Source organism: Oryctolagus cuniculus, chromosome 5 (assembly GCF_051225735.1).
Source record: "Oryctolagus cuniculus isolate XC-2025 breed Fujian yellow rabbit chromosome 5, ASM5122573v1, whole genome shotgun sequence".
NCBI lineage: Eukaryota > Metazoa > Chordata > Mammalia > Lagomorpha > Leporidae > Oryctolagus > Oryctolagus cuniculus.
In genome coordinates, this window is record NC_142871.1 from 134,488,441 (window position 1) to 134,510,382 (window position 21,942).

The 21,942-nt window shown below is 47.8% G+C and overlaps 1 protein-coding gene across 2 annotated transcripts in view; it reads right to left on the reverse strand.

The window, feature by feature from the left end:
- The window catches only part of BLTP3A (bridge-like lipid transfer protein family member 3A), a 69,715-nt gene extending 54,426 nt beyond the window's left edge, over positions 1-15,289 (reverse strand). Inside the window, exon 1 of one of the 2 annotated variants that reach the window (XM_051855732.3) lies at positions 15,034-15,289. In XM_051855732.3, the coding sequence (XP_051711692.2) occupies positions 15,034-15,077 (44 nt within the window). In that variant the 5' untranslated portion in view covers positions 15,078-15,289. The remainder of the gene's footprint in view (positions 1-15,033) is intronic. The other variant, XM_089334055.1, reaches the window with a different exon arrangement.
- Between the last annotated feature and the right edge of the window lie 6,653 nt (positions 15,290-21,942).

The window sequence follows — 21,942 nt, forward strand, 5'->3', positions numbered from 1 at the left end:
CAAGGATTCTGCAGAGGTTCTCCTAAGTCTCAACAGTAGCCCTGCTGTACTAGTTCCCTCCTCTGAGCACACAGCCATGCTGTTTAGCTGAAGCCCTAAAGTCCTGTTTGGTTTGAGCAAATCTTTTGTCCTGGAACTGAAGACTTGCAATCTGGCCCATTAGTAGGGTACATGGCATTTAAGGCATGTATCTACAGACTCCTCGACTAATTGACTGTCATATATCTGCCCCCTAGAATTATGGCTGCAGCATCTTTCATACATAATTAGCTACCCTTTCATTGATTATTTGAGAATTAGGACATAGAACAAACTCCTCAGTAACTGTAACTCTGAGACAGCTGCCTCTGCCTTCTATTAACTCTTCAACCATTTAGCTCCCATAATGTTTAGGTCCCAGATTCTGTTCCTACACTGGTCTTTAAGATATTACACCAAATCTTGGCATGTTTCACTATGCTAAAAACATTTTCTGTCATCCTAACACATTCCCCTTATTTTCGTTACTTTCATTTCTTAACAATTCCCAAACTTAGGTCAAGGACATTAGTTGACAAAATCTAAATATTAGATTTCTAATTTAAAAGTCCACTTACAGGCATGGATTACCAAAGTAAAAACATATTTGCTAATGGTCAGCAAAAGAAGACTAACCCACTAACAGACATTGTTGGTGGCCAATCACTACTGGATAAGGATAGGTATTTCTCGGGCAGACATTAGACACATCTGTTAACACATCACTTGGGACACCCATATCCCATATCGTAGTACCCATATTCCTTTCTCAGCTTATAAACCAGCATAATGCTAACATGCAACCTGGGAGGAAGCAGATTGATGGCTCAAGCGCTTGGGTTCTTGCAACCTCCAGAGGAGAGCTACATGGAGTTCCAGGCTCCTGGTTTTGGCCTGGCCTCAGCTGTTGGAGGCATCTGGGGAGTGAATCAGTCTCCCATCCAAGTAGTAACCAGGCCCAATCCTGCTTAGCTTCCGAGATCAGAGGAAATCGGGTCCATTCAGGGTGGTTTGGCCGCAGATGAAAGAATCAGTTAAACAGATTAAGATCAATCTCTCATTCTCTGCATCTCTCTTTCAAATAAATGAAATAAATATTTAAATGTTTATAAAATTTTTAAAAGAATAGGTCATTTTTTAAAGAAGATTTCTTTTATTTGAAAGGCAAAGTTACAGAGAGGGGTGGAGATATCTTCCATCTGCTGGTTCTCCCCCTCCAGGTGGCAGCAATGGTTAGCAGAGCCAGGCCAAAGCCAGAAGCCAGGAGCAAGGAGCCAGGAGCTTCTTCCGGGTCTCCCACATGGGTACAGGGGCCCAAGGACTTGTGCCATCTTCTACTGCTTTCCCAGGAACATTAATAGGTAGCTGGATCAGAAGTGGAGAAACCAGCACTCATATTAGCATCCATACGGGATGCCTGTGTTGTAGGCAGCAGCTTAACCCTCTATATCACAGCACCAGCCCAAAATAGGTTCTTTAAAAAAAAAAAAAAAAAGATTCATTTATTTATTTGAAAGGCAGAGTTACTGTGATAGAGGGAGAGAAAGAGAGAGCTCTTCCATTTGCTGGTTCACTCTCCAGATGGCTGCAATGGCCAGCACTGGGCCAGGAAGAAGCCAGGAGATTTAGCCAGGTCTCCCACATGGGTGGCAGGGGCCCAAACACTTGGGACATCCTCCACTGCTTTTTCCAGACCATTAGCAGGGAGTCAGGACATGAACATGCGCCCATATGGGATGCTGGCATCTCAGGCTGTGGCTTAACTTGCTATACCACAACACCCACCTCAACAATAGGTTCTTCATGGTACCCCCTGTAACAACTATTTAGAGAAATCTGACACACTGATTGTCTAGGCTTTGAAAACTGTCCAAGAAAGAAACTGAGAGAAAAGGGAAATTATACATGCACTGAGTCTGTCCTTAATTTATGAGCACAAGTGGCCCTAATTTTGACCATGTATGCTTGTTTTAAGAGGCAAGCGGCTCAATAGGCTAATCCTCTGCCTGCAGCACTGGCATATCAGGTTCTAGTCCCGGTCGGGGCGCCGGATTCTGTCCCGGTTGCTCCTCTTCCAGTCCAGCTTTCTGCTGTGGCCCGGGAGTGCAGTGGAGGATAGCCCAAGTGCTTGGGCCCTGCACCACATGGGAGACCAGGAGGAAGTAACTGGCTCCTGGCTTCAGATCGGTACAGAGCGCCAACCATAATGGCCATGTGGGGGGGGGGGGTACCAACAGAAGGAAGACCTTTCTCTCTCTCTCTCTCACTGTCTATAACTCTCTCTCTCTCTCTCTCTCACTGTCTAACTCTGCCTGGCCAAAAAAAAAAAAAAAAAATTAGTTCTTTGCCTTTGACTCTTGATTATGGTGTTTTTAAATTTTATTTTTATTTTTACAGAAAAGATCTTTACATTTTTTTACATATGTAAAACTATCAGTTTTGTTTTTGATTTAATGATTGGAGAAATCTTCCTCTCTTTAAGACCATCAAATATTTATCCAGGTTTCTTTCTAGTTCTTCCTGCCTCCATTTTAATAATTTTTTTTTTTTTTTTTTGAAAACAATTCCTCTACTGGTGGACACGTGGACTAGTGAATGAGTTGATAATAATCACAAAACAATGATAATACCAAGTAAGTGAAATGAATTAAGAGGCATATCCAACAATCCGTCCACATTCTTTAATACATTACAAACCAACTATAATGTGTCCGATTAACCAGACATGTTAAACCAGTTTTAGGAGTATCATCTACCAACATGGAAAGAAGCTCTTCTGTGAGGCTAGGTTAAAAGGCACACCCTTCCCATTACAGATAATTAGAAGGTGCAAAGTGTTTTAAAAGGAAGGGAGGGAGAAAAATCAGTACATTCTAAAAACACACAATACAACCATCATCTAGATAAGCTGAATAAGGATAATATTTCTCTAAGAACTCATTTTAAAAATAATAGCTAACATTTATTAACTGCTTACTTTATTGCAGGTGCTTTCCTAAGCACTTTACACATTTTCTAAAAATTTAAAACTTTATACATTTTTAATAATTTATTTACTTATTTATTTGTTTGAAAGTCAGAGTGACTGAGAAAGAGAGGGAGAGACAAAGAGAGATCTCCCACCACTGGTTCACTCCCCAGATGGCCACAACAGCCAGCGCTGGGCCGGGCCAAAGCAAGGAGCTTTAGTGGGTGTCACTAAATTGGTGACAAATTGGTAAAATTCAAAACAATCTTCCCTCACAATAATTGTCCTAGAATATTTAAAACAGTTGAAAGCTGTGCAATATTTGTGGTTTTATGTAAAACAAAGTTAGATTCCAGGCTCATTTAATCTAAACATAAACATCTAACAACACTGAAAAGTTAAAAGAGATGAGAGACAATGCCTCTTTATGTAAGATTATTCTGCCTATTCCAGTACATCAGTATCCCTACCTTCTCTCCAACCATGAAATGCTGATAGCACCCTTCAATCACTGTGACTACCAAAAACAATCATTGTTGACAAACAGTGTAAGGACCAGGGATGGGCAGCTGACCTAGCAGTTAAGCTGACAGTTATGACGCCCATCTACCACATCGGAGTGCCTGGCTCTCCCAATTCCAGCTTCCTGCTCGCACATAACCTGGGGGGCAGCAGGTGATGGCTTAAGTAGTTGGATACATGCCACCCACATGGAAGATCTGTACTGTGTTCCTGGATTCTGGCAATGGCCCTGGCCATTGTGGACATTTGAGGGGGAAATGGGAATCGCTCGCTCTCTCTCTCTCTCTCACCCCACCCCTCCTACCTCTCTGCTTCTCATATAAAGAAATTTATTAAGATCTCACTCCAAAGGAATGCAAAAGAAATCACTCCTAGAAGCAGGGATTTAGCCTAGAAGTTACAAGGCCCCACATTCCACATCAGAGTGCCTAGCTTTGACTCCCAGCTCCTGACTCCAGCTTTTAGCCAATAAGGATCTTGGGAAGCAACTGTGATGGGGCCAAGTAATTGCATGTCTACCATCCACATGGGAGATCTGAACTGGCTCCTGGCTTCGGATCAGTGCAGTGCGCCGGCCACAGCGGCCATTGGGAGGTGAACCAACGGAAAAAGGAAGACCTTTCTCTCTGTCTCTCTCACTGTCCACTCTGCCTGTCAAAAAAAAAAAAAAATCTCACCATCAATGTTCGCCATAATTTTTTTAAGGATTTATTTATTTGAAAGACAGAGTTACAGAGAGAGAGGGAGAGACAAAGAGGTCTTCTATCCGCTGATTCACTCCCCAAATGACCACAACAGCCAGAGCTGAGCTGATCCGAAGCCAGGAGCTTCTTCTGAGTCTCCCACATGAGTGCAGAGGGATAAGGACTTGGGCCATCCTCCGCTACCTTCCCAGGCACATTAGCAGGGAGCTGGATTGGAAGTGGAGCAGCAGGAGATAGAACCCACACCAATATGAGATGATGACACTGCAGGCCAAGGCTTTAACCTGCTGCACCACACAGTGCCAGCCCCTCTCCATAATTTTTTAAATGCCAGGCTGGCAGCCAAGCTACACATAACTAATGTACTTACAGACAGCACATCATGTAAAAATATTACTGATAAAAGCAATAAAACAAGTACATCAACTCAAGAAATAGTTACAATACCTAGCGCTTATGTATCTAGAAAGTAAGTACAAACTATATACCCTTCACCTAACTTACTAATATGTGTTAATATTACACTTTAGATGTCCCCTTTACTAAAGACACTGATTTGATTTGATTGCTTACAAACACTGGAAAAGGTTCTTAGGTAACTGTGATCACCACCAGGAGCAAGAACTTTTCTCCACTACACAGAGATAAAAGGCCTTGTAATGACACTGGCTGATCTGGGTGCCCTTGTCTTCTTAGCCTCCCTTCCAAGTCTAAGGTTCCCTGAGCTCCAAGCACACACTCTCATACCACATGCCTTTTCCCACACCCACTTCATCCACTCCAAGCACTGTCGAAGTCTTTGGTTTCAAAGCAATCAAAAGACACAAGCCCTGCTATCATAGAAACCAGCCTCCAGCAGGTATAAAGAAATTAAACTGTGATAAAAAGAATCTTGGGGCCGGTGCTGTGGCTCAGCAGGTTAAGCCACCATCTGCAGTACTGGCATCCACTCAGACTTTCAAATAAATAAATAATTTTTTAAGATTTATTTATTTATTTGAAAGGCAGAGTTACAGAGAGGCAGAGGCAGAGATACAGAGAGGTCTTACATCCACTAGTTCACTCCCAAAATGACCACAATGGCCAGAGCTGGGCCAATCCAAAGCGAGGCCTCCCATGAGGGTACGGGCCATCTTCTACTATTTCCCCAGGGCATAGCAGAGAGCTGGATGGGAAGTGCAACAGCCGGAACTCAAACTAGCGCCCATATGGGATGCCGGCACTGCAGGCAGAGGCTTTACCTACTATACTACACACTGGCCCCATAAATAAATCTTTAAAAAAAAAAAAGGATTATTTTTCTTTTCACTGATTAATACCATACTCACAGACTATTATTCAATCAGGTCCTTATTTATTTATTCATTCGAAAGGCAGAGTTACAAAGAGAGAGAGGGGGAGAGAGAGAGAAAGAGGTCTTCTATCTGCTGGTTCACTACTTGATGGCCACAACAACCAAGGCTGGGCCAGACTGAAACCAGTATTCAAGAGCTTCATCCAGGTCTCCCACATGGGTGGGAGGGGCCTAAGGACTTGAGCCATCTTCTGCCGTTTTCCCAGGTGTGCTAGCAGGAGCTGGCTAGGAAGTGGAACAGCCAGACACAAACTGGCAAACATATGGATGCTGGCACTGCTGGAGGCAGTTTAACTCGCTACACCACAGTACTGGCCCCCAGGTAATATTAAAAAAAAAAAATACTGATGGATGGAATGGATGGATTGATTTGTCAGGCATAATGACAAAAGAGAGGGAGAGACAGAGAAATCTTCCATCTACTGGTTCACTCTCCAAATGCCCACAACAGCCAGGGCTGGGTAATGCCAAAACCAAGAACTAGGAACTTCATCCTAGTGTTTCACATGATGGCAAGGGCCCAGGTATTGGGCCATCATCTGCTGCATCCTAGGTGCATTAGCAGGAAGCTGGATCAGAAGCAGAGGCAGGACTCAGGCCCAGATAACTCTGATACGGGATGCAGGAGTCCCAAGCAGTGGCTTCACCCACTGTGCCACAACACCTGCCTCTTGAAGCATATAACTTTCATTATCATGAACCACACATTAAGCTGTTGCATGTCAAACACGTACTAAATAATACTTTGAAAAATTTATTTTTTAATTTAATTTATTTTAGAGACAGAGTTCCCATCTACTGGTTCACTTTGCAAATGCCCATAATGGCCAGGACTGGGCTAGGTAACAACCAAAAGCCAAGAACTCAATCCAGGTCTCCTTTATGAGTGGCAGGGACCCAGTTACTTGAATCATCACCTGCAGCCTCCCAGAGTGTATGTAAGCAAGAAGCTAGAAGCCGAAGCAGAGCCAGTGAACGAACTCGGGCACTCTGATAAGGGATGAAGGCATCACAAGTAGCCCAAAGTTGGGCCAAACATCTGTTCCTCAAGACACAAAGTGACCATTGTACTATAAAAAGAAGAAAGATTGTAATAGAAAGCTATGCAATCTGTAGAGGGAGTTTAGTGCAATGGTTAAGCGGCCACAGTTCGGCTCCCTGTTAATGCACGCCCCAGGAGCTAGCAGGCGATGGCTCTAGTATTGGGTATCTGCCACCCCATGAAAGACCCAGACTGGATCCCAGACTTCTGGCTTCAGCCTGGCCCAGCCCAGCTGTTGTGGGTATTTGGAGAGTGAACCAGGAGATCAAAGATATCTACTCTCCCCTTTGCTTTTCAGATAAAAATTAATACTTTTTCTGTTAAAAAGAAAAGCTATATAATTCCAAATTTTGCTTCTCTAGTAGAGATGAAATGGTATGCTCATGGTTACTACAATTACAGTGCAGAGACAAGCTACTTAATACCCAAGGTAGTCTGAAGACCCAATATTCAAGAAAAACAAATGCCTTTCCAGTGTTTTAGTGTAAAAGATGATTAAATACAGAGAGCCAAGCATCTCATCCATTCCCAGTACAGGATATTACAGGAAGGGGCCAGCACTGTGGCATAGTGGGTAAAGCTGCCACCTGTCTTGGGCTTTACTGATTGGAGTCCTGGCTGCTCCACTTCATTAACAGGGAGCTGGTCTGGGAAAGCAACGGAAGATGGCCCAAGTGCTTGGGCCCCTGTACGCACATGGGAGACCCGGAGGAAACTCCTGGCTCAGCTCCAGCCATTGCAGCCATTTGGGGAGTGAACCAGCAGTGAAAACCTCTCTCTCTCTCTCTCTCTCTCTGTCTCTCTCTCTCTGTAACTCTGCCTCTCAAATAAATAAATATGGGATGGGAGGTTTCTTGGTTGCCATTCTTCAAGTGAGTGCTGGTGACATGGTATATCCAGTTGGAAATAGTAGGTAAGTAACACTTATACCATTTAAACAATCTGGAATCTTGGGGTCTGAGTGTGCATTTCAGATTCATCATTTACTAGTTATAACTTTGACAAGTTATTTAACCTTTCTCTGACTCATTTCTTCACTTATAAAGTAGTTCTTCATTTCTTCATATATAAAATGATATATATATACACATATATACATATACATATACATATACATATACATACATATATATATATATATATATATAAAGTGATAATAGTATCTATTTCCTAGGATTACTGTCCTAAGATTCATGAAGTGCTTTTTAGCAAAGTTGGCTATTCTTAAATATTTGGTAAGTAAATAAAAGTGCTTTACTTTGAAGTAACATAAGAAAATGAGAGGAGGCCAGTGCTGTGGCGTAGTGGGCTAAGCCTCCACCTGCAGCAACGGCATCACATATGGGCATCGGTTCAAGTCCCAGCTGCTCTTCTTCCAATCCCCCTCTCTGCTATGGGAAAGCAGTAGAAGATGGTTCAAGTGCTTGGGCACTGTACTCACGGGGGAGACCCGGAAGAAGCTCCCAGCTCCTGGCTTCGGGTTGGCTCAGCTCTTGCCTTGTGGTCATTTTGAGAAGCCACAGAATGGAAGACCTTTTTCTCTGTTTTTCCCTCTGTCTGTAACTCTACCTCTCAAATAAATAAATAAAATTTAATAAAAAAAAGAAAAAAAATGAGAAAGGGAGGAGTGGGCATTGTGGCATAGTAAGTTAAACCACTGCTTGTAACACCTGCATCCCTCATCAGAGTGCTGGAGTCCCGGCTCCTCTGCTTCTGAACCAGCTTCCTGCTAATTCATCCTGGTACACAGAGGATGATGGCCCAAGTACTTTGCTCCTCTGCCCATGTGGGAGACCTGGAAAGACTCCTCGCACCTGGCTTTTGCCCAGTCCAGCTCTGGCTATTGTAGACATTTTGAAAGTGAACCAGGGGGCTGGCGCCGCGGCTCACTAGGCTAATCCTCCGCCTTGCAGCGCCCGCACACCAGGTTCTAGTCCCAGTCGGGGCGCCGGATTCTGTCCCGGCTGCCCCTCTTCCAGGCCAGCTCTCTGCTGTGGCCAGGGAGTGCAGTGGAGGATGGCCCAAGTGCTTGGGCCCTGCACCCTACGGGAGACCAGGCTAAGTACCTGGCTCCTGCCATCGGATCAGCGTGGTGCGCCAGCCGCAGCGTGCCGGCCACGGCGGCCATTGGAGGGTGAACCAACGACAAAGGAAGACCTTTCTCTCCGTCTCTCTCTCTCACTGTCCACTCTGCCTGTCAAAAATTAAAAAAAAAAAAAAAAAAGAAAGAAAGAAAGTGAGCCAGGAAATGGACAATTCTGTCTCTCTTTCAAGTAGAATAAACTAAACTTTTTTTAAAAAAGAAAATGAGAAAGGGAAATAACATGTATGATTTGACTGTTACTAGAAAACGCACAAAATTCAGGAAATGAAAGTGATAATAACCGAAGTCCTATAAACCTCCATCTAAATAAGTCTTGAAAAAGCAGTCAGCCCTCTGAGCCTGGGGCTCCTAATGAGCCATTGGTCCCAGTGATCCAAGATCCTCCCAGCTCTTCAATGTTCTTCAGGATGATGACTAATAATGAATAGAGGCACTGAGCATGAACTAAGAGGGCTGAGCTCACAGTCAGGATCTCTTCATGTCCAAAAGGGATTCTGAAATCTATGTCTCTGGGGGCCAGTGCTGTGGGGTAGCGGGTAAAGCCACCACCTGCAGTGCCAGCATCCCATATGGGGACCGGTTCAAGTCCCGGCTGCTCCACTTCTGATCCAGCTCTCTGCTATGACCTGGGAAAGCAGTAGAAGATGGCCCAAGTCCTTGGGCCCCTGCACCCACGTGGGAGACCAAAGAAGAAGCTCCTGGCTCCTGGCTTAGGATTGATTCAGCTCTAGCCATTGCCACCATCTGGGGAGTAAACCAGTGGATGGAAGACCTCTCTCTCTCTCTGCCTCTGCCTCTGTAATTCTTCCTTTCAAAAAAATAAATAAATCTTTAAAAAAAGAAGTTATTAAAAAATTTGTCTGAATTACATTTATATTTTAAAATATCTATCATGTTTATCAGCCATGTCTGTCACTCAAGATCACATTTCCTGCAGTCATTTAGAGTAAATAATTAAGAAGTCTAGAAGTCTGATGGGTTTCTAAAAGAGGCATTTAGAGGGGCTGGTATTGGGGTACAGCAGGTTAAGCCACCACTGGTATCCCATATCACAGTACCAGCGCAACTCAGCTGTGCCACTTCCAATCCAGCTCCTTGCTACTGTGCCTGGGAAAACAGTAGATGACAGCCCAAATACTTAGGCCCTTGCTAGCCAGGTGGGAGACCCAAATAGAGTTCTGAGCTCCTGCTTTTAAAGGCCTGGCTCAGCCCCTGTCATTTCAACTATTTGAGGAGTGGACCAGCGGATGGAAAATTCACCTCCCCACACCTCCCACACCTCTACTCTGTCTCTTATCTTTCAAATAAATAAATCTCTTAAAAAAGTTTTAAATCAGGCCGGTGCCGCGGCTCACTAGCCTAATCCTCCACCTGTGGTGCCGGCACCCAGGGTTCCAGTCCCGATTGGGGCACCGGATTCTGTCCCGGTTGCTCCTCTTCCAGTCCAGCTCTCTGCTGTGGCCCGGGAAGGCAGTGGAGGATGGCCCAAGTCCTTGGGCCCTGCACCCCATGGGAGACCAGGAGGAAGCACCTGGCTCCTGGCTTTGGATCGGCACAGCGCGCCGGCTGTAGCAGCCATTTGGGGGTGAACCAACAGAAGGAAGACCTTTCTCTCTGTCTCTCTCCAACTCCGCCTGTCAAAAAAAATAAATTAAAAAAATAATTTTTTAAATGAAAAACTAAAAGAGGCATTTGGCTTTCTGTGGTATGTGATGTGGTGATATCTCTACTACAAGCTATGGCTATGTAGCTACTCCTTATTAAATACTTCTTTACATGTCAAAAATTACAAATAAATATTTTATCCCCAGTTCTCCAAAACATAGATTAGGTGGTATGAGTCTTCCTTATTCTTATCGTTAAGAGATAAAGAGATTAAGGCTGCCCTGCTCATCAGTGGCTGAGCGGGAAGGCGACTCTGGCTTGTAGAGCGCAGAGCCCATGCTCTTCCTGTGAGCCATGGTCTCTTGACATATTCCATAATCAATCACATTTCCTCTTGCTTGTATAATAAAAGGTCATGAGCTAAAGTGATCTCAAACAAGAATAATCTAATCAAGTGAAAAACCAATTTTGATAATTCTAAAATCAATGATTACTTTGTGTTTCTAAGTAAAGGTCTCTTCCTGGATTTATTTAAACTGAATACTGTGCAATAAAGCGATTTGTATTGAGCAGCAGTCATCTAAGCCAAGGGTGAAAGCCTTAAGAAGACATTTGTGTTTCTTCCTGCTGCATCCCCAGTGCCCAGATTAGTGCCCGGAGTAAGGAGTGAAAATAAGCAAAAATAAAAACCTGAGGCCCCAGTTTTTACACTACTATTAAGTGCATAATACTAATAAGGAAGCTGCATTCCAATAATACACTTTATTATCTGAAATTTTGTGCCTAAAATTAGACACAAGAGTCACTGGGCTATCCTGTCTCTTCTAGGACATTCTCCTCCAGGTCAAATGGCATTGTTATCATCAGCAACAAGCAATTATCAAACACCTATAATATTTAACACAGTAACTCCATATACCTTCCCTTCTCGCTTTCCCAATCAGATCTGACAAGCCACAGGGCCATAGTTCCTCCCCAAACAGGCTAACCTCTGTGTGTGACGAGGCCTACACAGAGACATGAACGACACACATAATCAGGCAGCTTTTCCAAGTTAAACAACACAAAATCTGCAGAAGTCTGGCCTTTCCCCCAGTCAGACTGCGGAGTCCTAATACCTCTTCCTGGAGACCCGAAATCACAACGATAACCTCTTCCTTCTCAGGCACCTGCCCAAGGCTGAAAAAAACACACTTCCCCCCAGTGTCTAGCATACTTATCTTTACTTCATTTTTAAAAAGATACTTTAGGGGCCGGCACTGTGGCGCAGCGGGTTAAAGCCCTGGCCTGAAGCGCTGGCATCCCATATGGGCGCTGGTTCTAGTGCCGGCTGCTCCTCTTCCGATCCAGCTCTCTGCTATGGCCTGGGAAAGCAGTAGAAGATGGCACAAGTCCTTGGGTCCCTGCACCCATGTGGGAGACCTGGAAGAGGCTCCTGGCTCCTGGCTTCGGATCAGTTCAGCTCCAGCCGTTGCGGCCATCTGGGGAGTAAACCAGCAGATGGAAGACCTCTCTCTCTGTCTCTACCTCTCTCTGTAACTCTTTCAAATAAATAAAATAAATCTTTAAAAATCTAAAAAGAGGCCGGCGCCGTGGCTCACTAGGCTAATCCTCCGCCTAGCGGCGCCGGCACACCAGGTTCTAGTCCCGGTCGGGGCGCCGGATTCTGTCCCGGTTGCCCCTCTTCCAGGCCAGCTCTCTGCTGTGGTCCGGGAGTGCAGTGGAGGATGGCCCAGGTGCTTGGGCCCTGCACCCCATGGGAGACCAGGAAAAGCACCTGGCTCCTGGCTCCTGCCATCGGATCAGCGCGGTGCGCCGGCCGCAGCGCACTGGCCGCGGCGGCCATTGGAGGGTGAACCAACGGCAAAGGAAGACCTTTCTCTCTGTCTCTCTCTCTCACTGTCCACTCTGCCTGTCAAAAAAAAAAAAAAGAAAATCTAAAAAGAGGCCGGCGCCATGGCTCACTTGGCTAATCCTCTGCCTGCGGCGCCGGCACCCCGTTTCTAGTCCTGGTCGGGGCACCGGATTCTGTCCCGGTTGCTCCTCTTCCACTCCAGCTCTCTGCTGTGGCCTGGGAGTGCAGTGGAGGATGGCTCAAGTCCTTGGGCCCTGCACCCTGTCTCCTGGCTTCAGATCAGCACAGCACGCCAGCCGTAGCGGCCATTTGGAGGGTGACCAATGGAAAAGGAATACCTTTCTCTCTCTCTCTCTCTCTCTCTCTCACTAACTCTGCCTCTAAAAAAAAAAACTTTATCCACCAAGAACTCACTGAACGTGTCAGCATACACTATACCAATTTTTCTTTTAAAACAACCTGTGTTCATAGAGGGTACACAGAATATGTCTATACTACAGGGGAAAGTACCAGAGTTAGGAAGCTGGTTCTGTTCCACTGTCCTACCTTCCTATGCAACTTGGGCAAGTCATTTGTCCCTCTAGGCTGTACATTCCTCACCACAGACTGAGGCACTGAAGCAAATCAAGTTATCTACCTAGTTTCAGGATACCTTGAGAGGTATGTGCTTTAGGGATTCTTAATTCCACTCTGACACACAAAACTTACATTAAAAATTACCTCTTTGCATACATGGATTTCTCTGAAGAGGCCTATAGCTGTATCCAATTATCACAAAGAATATGTCCCAAAAATAACCATAGCTCATGTTTTACTGAGCGCTGACATATGCTAGGCATGTGCCAACTCCTTACATAATTAACTCACATACAAGGCTGGTGCTGTGACACAGTAAGTTAAGCAACCACTACTTGTTGACACCTACATCCCATATGGAGTACCAGTTTGAGTTCTGGCTGCTCCACTTCCAATCCAGCTCCCTGCTGATGCACCTCGGAAAGCAACACAAGATGGTCAGGGTGCCTGGTCCCCTGCCATCCATGTCAGACTAGCATGGAGTTCCTGGTTCCTGACTTTGGCCTGGTCCAGACCTGGCTACTGAGCCATCTGGGAGTCAATCAGCAGATGGGTGTTCTCTCTCTTTCTGTCTCTCCCTGTTACTTTGCCTTTCAAAAAATAATTAATAAATCCTTAAAAAAAACTCATATAATCTTGTAATCCTCACAATAACCTTTTGAACTAGACACTATTATCCCCATTTTAGAGATGAAGAAAGTAAATGAGAAACAGCCCAGGCTTTTAAACACAGTGAGATCATCTTTAAGCCCAAAAAATGCTATGTCCATGCAAACAAAAAGGTTTTCCTCGAGTCAATATTCTCTGTACCATTCAGCGATCTTTAGTCCCACCTTGGAATCTTTAGTGAACAACCAGACTCATGGGAACACTCAGATAACACTACCTAAAGAAAGAATGTAAGTAACTGTAGTAAAGGGTCCAAAGGCATTTTCCAGTTTTAGCTTCCAATGTGCTTTTTCTTTTATAAAGTAGGGATTAGCCAAAAGATGTATCTGAATCTAATAACTAACTGAAGCCCAAGATCAAAGTAATAGCAAATAAGCCAGAGTGTCGACCAGGAAAAGGGGATGCAGCAGCGGCACAGTGTCTCACACACCACTCGCCCCAGCCACGAGAAGACCCGGAAAGCTACATCAGCACAGGGCCTGGGTGTCCCATGTTGACTGGAATTCCCCATCCCACCTCCTGAAAACCACCAACCACTGGGGAGCCAACCCCTGGACCACTCTCCACTGGAGACACAAAGGCTGGTGAAGGTATTAACCACCAATTCTAGCCTGGAATAAAGAGTGAAAACAGGCGAAACAAAACAACAACAACAAAAAACAAAATCCTAGCCCAAATTTTTGCAGCCATCTGCAACCTTAACCCAGGGGCCAGACTCACCCAGCTTGAGCTGACAACTGTTTTGCCCGCCAACTCCCTCACGCAGGCCCGAACTACTGAATGGCACAACACTGCTTACTAAGAGGCTGCAAAGCAGAAGTGGACCTTTTTGGCACTTCTCACAGGCTGTCAAAAAAACCTCCACATCTTCTTAAAGGGGAGGCTGCCAAAACTTTATCCCAAACTCTCCTGACCTTTCTCCAATTGGTCTAACAAGAGAAGCAGAGGAGGAAGAAAGGAGTTGGGAGGAAGAGCCCCGGGTGCAGGGCTCACATCTTTTTTCAAGGGTGATGCAACAGGGTCAAACACAAGAGCAGGAAGAGCCGAGCGCTTCAGAGAAGCAGAAAACTAGTGCTGGCGATGGAAAGACGAGGGGGAAGCGGCTACGCAGGACTGGGGGGCAGGGTCATTCAGAACGGGCAGGGGTGGGGAGATCAAGGGTCCGGAGAGAGAGGACGGCTGGTGGGGCGGGTCGGGAGGCAGGCTGGGGCCCCGAGGGAGGGGCGGCGGCGGGGCCAGGCAGAGGTGGCAGGGGGAACCCAGCGGGGGCGGGCAGGGGACGGTGGGCTCCGTGGGGGCCTGGGAGCGACGGCCCGGGCAGGGCCGGGCGGCCAGCGCGGAGGTGTGGGAAGCGAGGATGGGGCTGCAGGCCAGGAGAGCCCTTCGGGGACGGGAGGGGTCCCGGGGGGGGGGGGCTGTTAGGGTGGGGAGGGGGAAACAAGGGGCACCGAGCGACGGATGAATGAGGGGTGACAACGGTCGGCGCCCGCGGCCACGGCTCGAGTTGGGGCGGGAGCCGCCACGGAGCCGCGGCTTGGGGCTGGAGACCGGGAGGAGGTCAGAGGGGCAAGGGAAGGACCCCTCGGGACGGCTGGGGCCGGCGCTGGCGCTCTCACCGGGACAGGTGCTTCAGGATCTGCTTCTTAATGATCCCGGCCATGCCGAGGCCGCGGCCCGCGTGGAAGGCACAGGGCAGCTGTGGCCTCCTAGGTCCCGGAACAGAGGCGGCCCTCCTCACGTCGCCGCGGCACGGGCACCGGAGGCCGCCGCCGCCACCACAGCAGCCGCCATGGCGCTCTCTCGCCCCTGCCCCGGCGCCCGGCGCTCCGCCACGATCCCACCCACCCGCGCGCGCCGCGCCGCCGCGGCCGCCAGCCCAGAGCGACGCGCAGACGGGCGAGGGGCGGGGACGCGCGCGGCGCGGGGGGCGGGCGCCGGCCGCCGGCCGCCTCCCCCGCGCGCCCGGCTGCCTCTCCGCCGGCGCGAGCCGACAGATTTCGCCTCAGGATCGCGTGAGGCTGGCGACCTGTAGGGACTCGGAAGCGCCGCGGGGAAAGGCGGGGTGGTTGCGGTGGTTCTGTTGTGTTTTGCGGAAAGTCGTGAGATCATCGCTCAGCTCCTGGATGGCAGGGTCCATTTCTTATTCATTGACCCTCCCGCAGAAACGCATTATTTGTTGAGCACTAATTCTATTCCAGAAGTCATTCTGAGGACCGAGAAGTAACTTCAGGCGCTTCGCCGGCCGGTTGAAGAGGCGTGCAGACCACCCTCAGCGATCCGCTGCGCGAGGCCTCGTGCTGAGGGTCCCAGGGACCCAGACCCGGCGCCTCGCTGTCCTCTCTGTAGGGCCGCTGGCCTCCAGCCCCTTAGCCACCAGGCAGGTGCTGACTCCAGACGTAGGAGCAGGGGCGGGCTTTTTGGCGGGTAAGTCGTCCGCTTGGGACGCCTTCAGAATGCCTGCGTTTCTGGGTTCGAGTCCTGGCCCCAGCTTCCTTCCAACACCTTGATAATGCACCGTGGGGGGCAAGAGTACTTGGGCCCAAACCGCCCACGTAGGAAACCCCGAGCAGAGTTCCCGGCTCCTGACTTCACGTGGCCCACCCCAGGTGTGGACATTTGGAGAGTGAACCGGCTGATGGAAAATTCTCTCTCTCTCTCTCTCTCTCTCTGCCTCTCTGTAAAGGCAGAGCCTCAGGGAGGGAGTCCCCTACGTGGGTGGCGGGAGCCCAAGTGCTGTGCCATCTGCTGCTACTTTCCCAGGCACATTAGCCCGGAGCTGTATGGGAAGCAGCCAGGACTGGAGCTGCCACTCTCACATGGGATGCCAGTGCTGCACGCAATGCGCCACAACACTGGCCTCAACGTATCTAATTTTTTTCAGCTGTAAAATGGAAGTTTGGGTTTCATATATGCAAATATCTTTCCTTTTGTAGTGGGAAGTATTAGCTAGGGTCTTCTTGTATATTTATAGGAGTGTTTTTTTTTCTTTTTATAAAGACATTTATTTAAAAGGCAGGGTTACAGAGCAAGAGATGGAGAGGGAGGTCTTCTGTTAGGTAGGAAGTCGGAAATTTAGGGGAGGAACTTGCCAATTTTCATCCAACAAACCCTTCCCGATAGGACTCTCCACCTTTAAAAACCAAGGGAAGTCCAAACAAACCAGGAGCTCAGCCTTCTGCTCTCTGCTCTTTGCTGAGCCACCCACCTGGCCTGCCCAGGTGTATTCTCTCCACTCAACCATGTACCCTCACTTTCCCCACTCTCTCCCCATCCCTTCCCTATCCCCTATAAAACCTTATCACTTTGCTGTCTCATGCCTGAATTCTTTCTTGCATGAAGACAAGAACCTCACAGAGTTTCCTCCAGTGACACTTCCACCCACTGATTCACTCCCCAAATGGCCGCAGTGACCGGGGCTGGGCCAGACTAAAGCCAGGAGCCAGGAGCTTCTTCTGGGTCTCCCATGTTGGGTACAGGGGCCCAAGGATTTGGGCCATGTTCTCACTGCTTTCCCAGGCACATTAGCAGGTAGCTGAATCCGAAGTGGAGCAGCTGGAACTTGAACCGGCGCCCATTTGGGATGCCAGCATTGCAGGCAGTGCTCTACATGCTACACCACAGCACCAGTCCCTGGAGTGCTTTAACTCTAAGTTTCATAGGGGTTAAGGACATGTCTGTCTGTTTTGCTCACCAGATATCCCTGCCCTTATGGCAGAGTTGGAGCTTAATAGGTATTCAGATACTTGTTTTGTTGTAAATCTGTGTGAGTGAAAGAGAGTCCCCAAAACTAGTACTGCAGCAACCAGGAAAGAAATTCATTTGTTAACATCTTGGAGCTTCAGGCCTATGCAGTCTTCTTTCTTTAACAAGGCACACTGCACTCTGATATGGGATGCCAGTGTTGCAAAGTGGCGGCTTAGGCCCCTGGGCCACAATGCCGGTCCCTTTATTTCCTTTACCAGAGTAATATATTGTGCTAGCTGGAACTGTTAGGTAGGAAGTCAGAAATTTAGCCTATGTGTGTGTGGAGACAGGCCTGAAGACCAGCACCTACTGCCTGGCCTGCCCATGTGTATTCTCTCCATTCAACCATGTAACCTCACTCTCCCCCAGTCGCTCTCTGTCCCTTCAGTTCTGATGGATGCCCTATCCCCAATAAAGCCTTATTACTTCACTCTCTGTCTCACGCCTGAATTCTTTCTTGGTGAAGACAAGACCACCACGGCTTCCACGGCCTTTCCTCCGATGACAGAACTTCCAGCGTTTTATTGAATAAGAGCTTTGACAGTGGACAGACATCCTTGCGTTGTTCCCAACCTTAGGAGGGAAGCATTGGTTCAGTCTTTGACCAGGAAGTATATCAGCTATAGCTTTTTTGTGCATAGTCTTTCTCGATTTTTCTGAGTTTTTTTTTTTTTTTTAAATCAGTGTTAAGGGCCGGCGCCACGGCTCACTAGGCTAATCCTCCGCCTAGCGGCGCCGGCACACCAGGTTCTAGTCCCGGTTGGGGCGCCGGATTCTGTCCCGGTTGCCCCTCTTCCAGGCCAGCTCTCTGCTGTGGCCAGGGAGTGCAGTGGAGGATGGCCCAGGTGCTTGGGCCCTGCACCCCATGGGAGACCAGGAAAAGCACCTGGCTCCTGGTTCCTGCCATCGGATCAGCGCGGTGCGCCGGCCACGGCGGCCATTGGAGGGTGAACCAACAGCAAAGGAAGACCTTTCTCTCTGTCTCTCTCTCTCACTGTCCACTCTGCCTGTCAAAAAATAAAAAATAAAAATAAAAAAATAAAAAAAAATCAGTGTTAAATGCTATGATGTGATTTTTTTTCTTTAGCCTGTTAACATGGTGGATCACATTAATTTTCCAAATACTCAATCAACTGGCATCCCTGAAGCAAAGCTATTTACTATTGTTTGGTTAAGGATTTGTTTGCATTTCCTTGGTGGCTAATGGCACTGAGCACCACTTCATGTATTATTGGCCATTTGTAAAACTTTGGGAAAAAGTCTATTCACATTTCACCCATTATTTTTTTATTTATTTGAAAGGCATAGTGACAGGGAGGAGACAGTGAGATCTTCCATCTGTCGGTTCACTTCCTAAAGGGCCACAGCTGCGCAGGCTGGGCTAGGCTGAAATCAGGAGCCAGGGACTCCATCCTGGTCTTCCCCCTGGGTGGCAGGGACCCAAGTACTCAAATCAGCACATGCTTCCCCAGGGTGTGTATTAGCAGGAAGCTGGATCAGAACTGTGCCAGGACACAACCCCAGGCACTCTGGCCTGAATCTGAGTGTTCTAAGTGGCATCTTAACTGCCCACCCTCTCTCTTTTTAAATATTTGAGAGGCAGAGAGAAAGGGTGGAAGGAAGGTTAGGTAGGAAGTTAAAAAGTAGCCTATGTTTGTGAGAAGGGTCTGAAGAAACCAGCATCTGCTGCAGAAGCCCCAGAAGCCCAGCATTTTGCCCTTTGAAGTCCTGCTCAGCCCTGATAAGCTTCCAGTGGGCCCAGCCCTCCTCCAAGGAAAGCTCCCAAAACTCTCTTCAGGCCCAAATGGGTCACCTGACTGATAACATTGGGCAATAAAACCTTCACAGATGCCCCTCTGTCCAGCTTCAGCAAACCTGGGGAGGAATTTGCTAATTTACCCTCCACAAAACCCTTTATCCTAAAGGAGAAGGGGGAGGGGGCAGAGAGACTCCCTTACAAACTGGGAGTCTAAACAAAGACTGTGCTGAGCTCTCTGCTCTCTGCTGAGTCGCCCACCTGGCCTGCCCAGATATATTCTCCATTCAAACATGTAACCTTGCTCTCCCCCAGTCCAAGTGACTGGGCACATTCTCCCTCTCTGTCCCCTCCATTCTGACAGATGCCCTATTCCCAGTAAAACCTTATTACTTTGCTCTCTGTCTCACACCTGAATTATTTCTTGTGTGAAGACAAGAACTCCACAGCTTCTCTAGGGTGACGAACCAACTCCCAACACTGGTTCACTCTCTAAATCTCTGCAATGGCCTGGAAGCCAGAAAAGCCAGGTCTCACATGTGGGTAGTAGGAACACAGTTACCTTCCCTCCCATGGTCTGCATTAACAGGAATCTGAAATCAGGAGCTGGGTATCAAACATAGGTACTCCAATATGGGACACAATTAAGATGTCCTAACATCTTTTTTTAAATTTTTTGACAGGCAGAGTGGACAATGAGAGAAAGACAGAGAAAGGTCTTCCTTTTGCCGGTGGCTCACCCTCCAATGGCTGCCACAGCCGGCGCAAAGCACTGATCCGAAGCCAGGAACCAGGTGCCTCTCCTGGTCTCCCATGTGGGTGCAGGGCCCAAGCACTTGGGCCATCCCTCCACTGCCTTCCCGGGCCATAGCAGAGAGCTGACCTGGAAGAGGGGCAACTGGGACAGAATCTGGCGCCCAGACCGGGACTAGAACCCGGTGTGCCGGCGCCGCAGGCGGAGGATTAGCCTATTGAGCCCCGGCACCAGCCCCTAACATCTTAATTGCTAGACTAAATACCCTCTTGTCCATTTTTTAAGTGTCTTTATTTTTTATATATTTGAAAGGCAAAGTGTCAGAGAGAGAGAGATCTTCCATCTTCTGGTTCACTCCCCAAGTTCCTGCAACAGCTAGGACTGGGCCAAATCAAAGCTAGGAGCCCAGAACTCCATCCAGGTTTCCCACATGGGTGGCAGGGACCAAAGTACTTGAACTGTCATTTGCTGCCTCCCAGAGTATACATTATCAGGAGGCGAGATCAGAAGCAGAAGTAGGACTTAATCCCAGGCACTCTGATAAAGGATGAGAGAGATCTTCTATTAGCTGGTTCACTTGCCAGACCAAAGCCATTGTGCCTGGGAAAGCAGCAGAGGATGGCCCCAAATGCTTGGGCCCCTGTACCCACGTAGGAGACCTGGAAGAAGCTCCTGGCTCAGCCAGGCCCAGCCCTGGCCATTGTAGACATTTAGGGAGTGAATCAGTGGATGGAAGACCTCTCTATCTCTGTGTAAGTCTGCCTTTCAAATTAAAAAAAAAAAAAAAAAAAAGTAGAGCAGCCGAGACACAAACCGGTGCCCTACAGGATCCTGGTGACACAGGCGGTGGCTCTACCTACTATGCCAAAACACTGGCTCCAGTTTTTTAATTGGGTTATTTGTAATGCTGTTTAATGAGGCATAATACTTTTATATATCTAATCCCTTGTAAGATGTAATACTAAAGAAGCCAACACTGTGGCGTGGTGGGTAAAGCTGCTGTCTGCAGTACCAGCATCCCATATTGGTGACGGTTTGACTCCCAGCTGCTCCAGTTCCAATCCAGCTCCCTGCTAATGTGCCTGGGAAGGTAGCAGAGGATGGCCCAAGTCCTTGGGCCCCTGCAGCCACATCAGAGACCTGGAAGAAGCTCCGGACTCCTGATATCAGATCTACCCAGCTCTGGCTGTTATGGCCATTTGGGGAGCGAGCCACCAGGTGGAAGGCTTCTCTGTAACTCTACCTTTCAAGTAAATAAATAAATTTTTTTTACAGATTTATTTATTTGATAAGGCAGAGGCAGCAAATGGCCCAAATGGCTGCAACGGCTGGAATTGGGCCAATCCGAAGCCAAGAGCCAGGAGCTTTTTCTGGGTCTCCCACACGGGTGCAGGGGCCCAAGCATTTGGGCCCAGGCTATAGCAGAGAGCTGGATTGGGCCTGGACCAGCCCTGGCTTTTGTGAGCATATGGGGAGTGAACCAGCCAATGGAGCATAAATCATTCTGTCATTCTGCCATATGAGTAAATAAAAAATAATAAACATTTTTAAGAGTACTTAGGGTTTTCATAAAAAATAATGTGCAGGCAAGTAGTCAAGAGAATTTTCCTTAAAAATTTTTTAATAGACATATAAAAATTGTACATATTTATGGGGTACTATGTGCTGTTTCAACACATGTATACATTGTGCAGTTCCAATCAGGGCATATAAAACATTTAGAATTTCTCTTTTTCCCATTTGAAAAGTAGAGAGAGACACAGAGAGGTGTTCCATCTACTTGTTCATTCCTCCAAATACCCACAACAGCCAGAGCTGGGCTGGCCAAAGCCAGCAGCTTGGAACTTCACCTGGGTCTTCCACATGGGTGGCAGGGACCCAAGCACTTGAGCCATCATCTGCTGCCTCCCAGGGTGAGCATTAGCAGGAAGCTGAATCAGAAGCAGAGGCATTGCAAAAGGAATTAGATCTTAATATGTAATACAGGAATCCCAAGTGGAGATTCAACCCCTGTGCCAAATGCCTACCTCCTTAACATTTTTTTTAAGATTTTTTTTTTTGGCCGGCGCCACAGCTCATTAGGCTAATCCTCCAACTGCGGCGCCGGCACACCGGGTTCTAGTCCCGGTTGGGGCACCGGATTCTGTCCTGGTTGCCCCTCTTCCAGGCCAGCTCTCTGTTATGGCCCGGGAAGGCAGTGGAGGATGGCCCAAGTGCTTGGGCCCTGCACCAGCATGGGAGACCAGGAGGAAGCACTTGGCTCTTGGCTTC